The sequence below is a fragment of the Chiloscyllium plagiosum genome, chromosome 26 (assembly GCF_004010195.1).
Source record: "Chiloscyllium plagiosum isolate BGI_BamShark_2017 chromosome 26, ASM401019v2, whole genome shotgun sequence".
NCBI lineage: Eukaryota > Metazoa > Chordata > Chondrichthyes > Orectolobiformes > Hemiscylliidae > Chiloscyllium > Chiloscyllium plagiosum.
In genome coordinates, this window is record NC_057735.1 from 46,601,280 (window position 1) to 46,609,814 (window position 8,535).

Sequence of the window (8,535 nt, forward strand, 5' to 3'; positions counted from 1 at the left end):
CCTGCCACAGCCAATCCTGTCCCTGTTCTAGCCATGTCTCCGTAATAGCCACAACATTGAAGTCCCAGGTACCAACCCACGCTGCAAGTTCTCCTACCTTATTTCGTATACTTCTTGCATTGAAGTATACACACTTCAAGCCACTTTCCTGTTTACAGACACCCTCCTTGTGAATTGATGCCATGTTCCTAACCTCCCGACTTTCCAGGTCCTGCACCCTAAAGCTACAGTCTGGGTTCCCATGCCCCTGCAGAGTTAGTTTAAACCCCGCCCAAGAGCACTAGCAAACCTCCCCCCAAGGGTACTGGTGCCCCTCAGGTTCAGGTGTAGGCCATCCTGTTTATAGAGGTCGCACCGTCCCCAGAAAGAACCCCAGTTATCCAAAAACCGGAATCCCTCCCTCCTGCACCATCCCTGTAGCCACGCATTTAAGTGTTCTCTTTCCCTATTCCTCGAATCTCTATCACGTGGCACGGGTAACAAACCAGAGACAACAACTCTGTTCGTTCTAACTCTGAGCTTCCAACCTAGCTCCCTGAAAGCCTGTCTAACATCCTCGGCACTCCTCCTACCTATGTCGTTGGTGCCAATATGGACCACGACTTCGGGCTGCTCCCCCTCCCCCTCCAGGACCCGGAAAACACGATCAGAGACATCACGTACCCTTGCACCTGGGAGGCAACATACCAAACGTGACCAATATATCTATTTTTTGGGCTATTACAATATCGAATTCTAATTGATCCTACAATGTATTTCTGAATATATAATTCTTGTGGTGATTATTATGTTTGTGGTTCACTGGATCCAGAAAGAGTACACAAAGTAAACATAGTATAAACATTAACAGGCTGTTATGGACCAGACCAGACCCACTCAAAATATTTTAAGAAGGTAGCGTAGACCATAACTTCTTTTAAAGGTCAGTGTGAAGTGCATGTTCCAGATGTGATGCAATTGCTCAAAAACTCCATGCTAAGCAAAACACAATTTATTTTAACATTTTAGTTAAAATACAAACAAAAGAAAGAATAATTTAGAATAACTTAAATTTTGGAAAACTTATCTGAATATTAGATACTATGTAACTGTTCCAATATACATCCCATAAACAGACAACTTGGCAAAAAAGTAAATTCAGACACTAATTCTTACATGCTGTTTTCCAATCCGGGAGAAAACAACATCAAGAGAGATTTCAGAGAAAGCAGCAGTTAAGAATCCATTACTGAGGCTTCCTACTCCACTGGGACCCAGCTTCTAACTGCTACAGCTCAAAAAAACTAGAAGGCTTGATCTGTGAGAACTGGCTATTGCCCTTCCATTGTTACAACTGTTCTAAAGAAAACCTAAAGGCCTACTCTGATTGCTGACTTAGGTGGTCTCCCATAGCCACGTCAGCAACTCTGCCTTTACAATCACTCTTCAAAAGAAAATCCGGGACAAAATAACATTTTTATAATAACAGTCTTATCACACAGGGAATACTTTATTGTATGTCCTCTCAGCTTCACTGTCAGTTCTCAGATAGCTGCTCCTAGCTTCTACACAAGTTCACCTGACCCACTCTCTTAAAGGAGCAACACACACTCAATTACATTCACAATATCCCAACCCCCTTTATTTCAATACTGCCTTTAACAATACATAGATCCAACAGATATAACTGTTGTGCAAGCATTGCAGCTAACATACGTACGTTGTCAGGAATATTTACAAAAAAACGGAAGATAAAAATAACCATTCCATAGTCTACATTGACTTAATCAGTTTCTCAGTGGGATAGTGATCCCGAGAAAACTTCTCTGAAACCTTTTCTAATATAGGGTGGAAGCTTAGAGCTAGAACAAACAGAGCTGTTATCTCTGATCTGTAACCCATGCCACATGCTAGTGAGATAAGGAACAGGGACAGAGAAGAGTTCAACATGTGGCTGCAGGAATGGTGCAGGAGGGAGGGTTTCAGATACCTGGATAACTGGGGCTCTTTCTGGGGTAGGTGGGACCACTACAAACAGGATGGTCTACACCTGAACCAGAGGGGTACCAATATCCTGGGGGGAGATTTGCTAATGCTTGTCAGGAGGGTTGAAACTAATTCAGCAGGGGGATGGAACCTGAATTGTAGCTCCAGTGTACAGAAGGTTGAGAGTAATGAGGTCATAAATAAGGTTTCAAAGTTACAAGAGTGTGCCGGCAGGTTGGAAGCTGGTTTGAAGTGCACCTCCAGAATAACGTGGATGAACTTGCAGCATGGGTTAGTATCTTGGACTTCAATATTGCGGCCATTTCGAAGATATGGATAGAGCAGGGACAGGAATGGTTCTTGCAGGTTCCGGGGTTTAGATGTTTCAGTAAGAACAAGGAAGGTGGTGGAAGAGGGGGAGATGTGGCATTGTTAATCAAGGACAGTATTACAGTAGCAGAAAGGACTCGTTGACTGAGGTAGTATGGGCTGAGGTTAGAATCAGGAAAGGAAAGGACACCCTGTTGAGAGTTTTGTGTAGGCCTCCAAAAAGTTCCAGAAATGTAGAGGAAAGGATTGCAAAGATGATTCTGGATCGGAGCAAAAGTAAAAGGGTAGTTGTTATGGGGCACTTTAACTTTCCAAATGTTGACTGGAAAAGTTTGAGTACTTTAGATTGGTCAGTTTTTGTCCAATGTGTGCATGAGGGTTTCCTGACACAGTATGTTGACAGGCCAACAAGAGGCGAGGCCAGATTGGATTTGGTACTGGGTAATGAACTGGGCCAGGTGTTAGATTTGGAGGTAGGTGAGCACTTTGGTGATAGTGATCACAATTCGGTTATGTTAACTTTAGTGATGGAAAGAGGTAGGTATATACTGCAGGGCAAGAGATATTGCTGGGGGAAAGGCAATTATGATGCAATTAGGCAAGATTTAGAGTGCATTGGATGGGGAAGGACTCTGCAGAGGATGGGCACAATTGAAATGGAGCTTATTCAAGGTACAGCTGCTGCCTGTCCTTGATACGTATGTACCTGTTCAAGCTAGGGAGCTGTGGTTTACTAAAGTTGAATCTCTTGTCAAGAGGAAGAAGGCGGCTTATGTTAAAGACCAGATGTGAAGGTTCAATTAGGGCACTTGAGAGTTACAAATTAGCCAGGAAGGACCTAAACAGAGAGGTAAGAAGAGCTAGGAGGGGACATGAGACGTCTTTGCCAGGTAGGATCAAGGAAAACCCTAAAGCTTTCTATAGATATGTCAGAAATAAAAGAATGACTAGAGTAAGATTGGGGCCAGACAAGGACAGTAGTGGGAAGTTGTGCGTTGGTGAAAGGAGATAGGAGAGGTGCTAAGTGAATAGTTTTCATCAGTATTCACACTGGAAAATGACAATGTTGTTGAGGAGAATACTGAGATACAGGCTATTAGACTAGATGGGATTGAGGCTCATAAGGAAGAGGTATTAGCAATTCTGGATAATGTGAAAATAGATAAGTCACCTCAGCCGAATGGGATTTATCCTAGGATTCTGTGGGAAGCTAGGGAGGATACTGCAGAGCCTTTGGCTTTGTTCTTTATGTCGTCATAGTCTATGGGAATAGTGCCAGAAGACTGGAGGATAGCAAAAGTGGTCCCTTTGTTCAAGAAGGGGAGTACAGACAACCCTAGACCAGTGAGCCTTACTTTGGTTGGATTATAAGAGATAGGATATATGATAATCTAGAAATGAACTGTTTGATTAGGGACAGTCAACACGGTTTTGTGAAGGATAGGTCGTGCCTCACAAGCCTTATTGAGTTCTTTGAGAAGGTGACCAAGCAGGTGGATGAAGGTAAAGTGGTTGATGTGGTGTATATAGATTTCAGTAAAGTGTTTGTTAAGGTTCCCCCCAGTAGTCTATTGCAGAAAATACAGTGGCACGGGATTGAGGGTGAGTTAGCAGTTTGGATCAGAAATTGGCTAGCTGAAAGAAGACAGGGAGTGGTGGTTGATGGGAAATGCTCATCCTGGAGTTCAGTTACTAGTAGTGTGCCATAAGGATCTGTTTTAGGGCCACTGCTGTTTGTCATTTCTATAAATTAGATGAATGCAGGCGTAGAAGGATGGATTAGTAAATTTGTAGGTGACACTAAGGTCAGTGGAGTTGTTGACAGTGCCAAAGGATGTTGCAGGTTACAGAGATACATAGATAAGCTGCAGAGCTGGGCTGAGAGGTGGCAATGGAGTTTAATGTGATAAAGTGTGAGGTGATTCACTATGGAAGGAGTAACAGGAATAAAAAGAGTACTGGGCTAATGGAAAGATTCTTGGTAGTGTGGATGAGAAGATAGATCTCAGTGTCCATTTACATAGATCCCTGAAAGTTGCCATCCAGATCGATAGGGTTGTTAAGAAGACACACAGTGTGTCAGCTTTCATTGGTAGAGGGATTGAGTTTCGGGGTCATGTTGCAGCTGCACAAACCTCTGCTGCGGCCGCACTTGGAGTATTGCGTACAGTTCTGGTTGCCACATTATAGGAAGGATGTGGTAACATTGGAAAGGGTGCAGAGGAGATTTACCAGGATGTTGCCTGATATGGAGGAAAGGACTTATGAGGAAAGGCTGAGAGACTTAAGGCTGTTTTCGTTACAGAGAAGAAGGTTGAGAGGAGATTTAATGGAGACATACAAGGTGATCAGAGGATTAGATAGGGTGGACAGTGAGACTCTTTTCCCTTGGATGGTGATGGCTAGCATGAGGGGACATAGCTTTAAGTTGAGGGGTAATAGATATAGGACAGATGTCAGAGGTAGTTTCTTTACTCAGAGTGTAGTAGGGGCGTGGAATGTCCAGTTTGCAACAGTAGTAGACTTGCCAACATTCAGGGCATTTAAATGCTCACTGGATAAACACAATGGAATAGTGTAGATTAGATGGGCTTCAGATTGGTTTCACAGGTCAGTGCAACATCGAGGGCTGAAGGGCCTGTACTGCGCTTAATGTTCTACCTTCTATCATCTCTCAGGCTTCCAGAAGCTCCCTCTCTGATTGACTGTTGCTGCCCTGTAATGTTGCTGTTGTCTTCTCCATGGTTTTGGCCAACCCTGGCTTGGAGACACATGATTCAGTTAACACCACTGGTCCCATCTGGACCGGCTTTGTATTTTGAGGTTTGCTCTCCCCCAACCCTCCACCCCCTCCATTGGGGAGGTGCAGCAACCAGGTGGTCGACATTTCTCCGCCAGACCAAGTCATCCCTAGACTGCACTGTATATGAGAACAGCCCTACTGAGCCACCACTACTGATTAGAACCATTTCTCCCTAGATGTATTATTCTGAGCAGGAATACCCTGAACTATAGGTTCCCATCTTTCTGACAATCTATCCTTCCTGATTTCGCTCTACCACCTGTCTGGTCTCTTCTGGCCGCAATAAGTAAACATGGTTCTCAGCTGGTAGTTGAATATGAAGGATGCCGCCAAACTCTGGGTTGTCGCATGTGATATGTTGCTGTACGTGCTAAGGAACCTGCTGAGTCACTGTTCTAGTGAACCCTCCCTTTGTGAAGCCTTTAAGGCTTGCTTTAAGATTTATAAAAATCTCTCCACCTGTCCATTTGTCGCAGATTGATACAGAGTCAATCACATATGTCTGACTGTGATTTTCCAGGTACTCTTCAAACTCTTGCACCACAAACTGAGGAGCATTATCACTCATGACTTGCTTGTGGTTCCTGACCCTGGCAAATATTTCATCTAGTCGGTCTATCGTTGCCTCTGCTGATATCAAGACCACCATCTCAGATCACTTCGGAGTGGGTATCCATGACCGCTAGTAACACCCGCCCCTCCACTGGAGATAGGTGGACTGGACATACTAAATTGCCCATACTGGCCACAGGTTAGGTGGACTGGCCATGGGAAATGCAGAGATTAGGTAGGGAGGCACATCTAGGTTGGATGCTCAGACGCCACAAACAGAATACTCCCGCAAGACATCTAGAACAATAAATAGAATACAAGGGAGATGGAGGACATACTTGAACAGAGAATACTTCATTGCGTCCTCTCAGCTCCAATGACCTTTCAGACAACCTCCCCTAGCTCCAGCTTCTGAGTGACCTGACCTGACCTGCTCTTTTGAAGGGGCAACATACACCCAATGATGTACATGACAGCAGTTTGATGAATTATTCTCTAAGGTAGAATTTCCTTTGCACTATATTACAAACAAGATAATGATTGAGACAACTGAAGAGGAGCTGGTGCCAAGATGAGGGAATACCTGGAGGTTGTAGGCAACATGAAGTGGGTTTATTTAACTATCAATATATAACTACCAATGAACTATTTGAGTACTATGCCACACACTTCAATAGATCAAAGCAACTGCAGAGCTGGTACTTACAGCTTAGCCTCAAACTGGCTTCTACAAGAAAGATACCGCTGAACCTGAGACTGATTAATGCCATAAATAGCTGTCCACACAAAAGTTCCACCAACCACGATCGTCCAGAAGGTGTGTCGTCTTACTGGGCTTGGATCAAAGCTGAGAAGAGACAAGGAAACAGTGGTGAGGATTCATTGTTCAGTTTGCTGTAGGCTTATTGCTGGAGTAACTATGGGACATGAAAGACAAGCAAAATGCTACCATCGTGCGCACTAGCACATGCCCATGTGAGCACTGGATCTCAGCTGGCAGTATAGCACAGCGCTGAGGTAGTGCTACCTGTTCAAAAGACTATCTCTTTCATTTTGGCATTTACTTGTGGCCCTAGCTGCCTGTTCTGACAGTTATAGAATCATATAGCACAGAACAGACCCTTTGGTCCAACTCATCTGTGCCGACCAGACTTCCCAACCTGACTCAGTCCCATTTGCCAGCATTTGGCCCATATTCCTCTCAAGCCTTTGTATTCGTGTACCCGTCCAGGTGGCTTTTAAACATTGTGATTATATTTGCTTCCACCACTTCCTCTGGCAGCTCGTTCCAGATACGCACCACCCTCTGCGTGAAAAGGTTATCCCTCAGCTCCCTTTTTATATTTTTCCCCTCTCACATTAAACCCATGTCCTCTAATTTTGGACTCCATCACCCGAGGTAAAAGACCTTGGCTATCAATCCTATCCATAGATAAAAATCACACAACACCAGGTTATAGTCCAACAGGTTTAATTGGAAGCACACTAGCTTTCGGAGCGACGCTCCTTCATCAGGTGATTGTGGAGGGCTCGATCGTAACACAGAATTTATAGCAAAAATTTGCAGTGTGATGTAACTGAAATTATACATTGAAGAACTGATTGTCTGTTAAGCCTTTCATCTGTTAGAATACAGTGATAGTTTCACTTCTTTCATGTGTAAAACACAAAACCCTTTTTTTTAAAGTTGCATTCTCAGGTTAGCTGTTAACAATGGTGATAGTCTATTGTCAACTTATCGGACCACACCCTTCGACCAGAAGAGATTGAAGTCCTGAGTAGGGTTCTCAACTTCTGCCCCACCATCAAAATGGACCCGTTGGTTCTGGCAGCAGACACAGAGGAGTTCATCAGACGAATGAGACTCCGGGAATTCTTTCAAGGTGCTGGCAGTGATCCCAATGAGCCCACTGATGAACTAGAACAGTCATCACAGGGATCTGTAGAGGAGCGACCAAAGAAGGTGTCAACTTGGACCCCAGCAGAGGGCCGCTGCCCTGGGCTTGACATGTATGCTCAAACTTGAAACTTTATTGCTGGAACAGCACAGCAGGTCAGGCAGCATCCAGGGAACAGGAGATTCGACGTTTCGGGCACAGGCCCTTCTTCAGGAATCGGGCACAGGCCGAAGAAGGCCTGTGCCCGAAACGTCGAATCTCCTGTTCCCTGGATGCTGCCTGACCTGCTGTGCTGTTCCAGCAATAAAGTTTCAACTTTGATCTCCAGCATCTGCAGACCTCACTTTCTCCATGTATGCTCAAACTGTCAGGAAATATATAAATGCCAGATTCATCAGCCGTACCCATAAGGTAGAGCAAAACATCACCAGTTCCCAACGCAATGCCATCCAGGCTCTCAAAACCAATCACAACATTGTCATCAAACCAGCAGATAAAGGAGGAGCCGTTGTCATTCAGAATAGAACAGATTACTGCAAGGAAGTGTACAGACAACTGAACAACCAGGAACACTACAGGCAACTACCAGCTGATCCGACCAAAGAACACACCCGAGAATTAAACACACTGATCAGAACTTTGGATCCAGTCCTTCAGAGTTCCCTACGTGCCCTCATCCCACGTACTTCTCGTGTAGGCGACTTCTACTGCCTTCCAAAGGAACACAAAGCCAACACACCGGGACGTCCCATCATGTCGGGAAATGGGACCCTATGTGAGAATCTCTCCGACTATGTGGAAGGCATCTTGAAACCTATTGTACAGGGGATCCCCAGCTTCTGTCGCGACACTACGGATTTCTTACAGAAACTCAGCACCCACGGACCAGTCGAACCGGGAACATTCCTCGTCACAATGGACGTTTCCGCACTCTACACCAGCATCCCCCACAAAGATGGCATCGCGGCAACAGCCTCAGTACTCAAC

The 8,535-nt window shown here is 44.8% G+C and overlaps 1 protein-coding gene across 2 annotated transcripts in view; it reads right to left on the bottom strand.

Moving 5' to 3' along the window:
• The window catches only part of LOC122563315 (sodium-coupled monocarboxylate transporter 1-like), a 107,805-nt gene that overhangs the window by 59,855 nt on the left and 39,415 nt on the right, over window positions 1-8,535 (bottom strand). For both annotated transcript variants that reach the window (XM_043717035.1, XM_043717034.1), the window contains one exon: window positions 6,357-6,497. In XM_043717035.1, coding sequence (XP_043572970.1) covers window positions 6,357-6,497 — 141 coding nt within the window. The remainder of the gene's footprint in view (window positions 1-6,356; window positions 6,498-8,535) is intronic.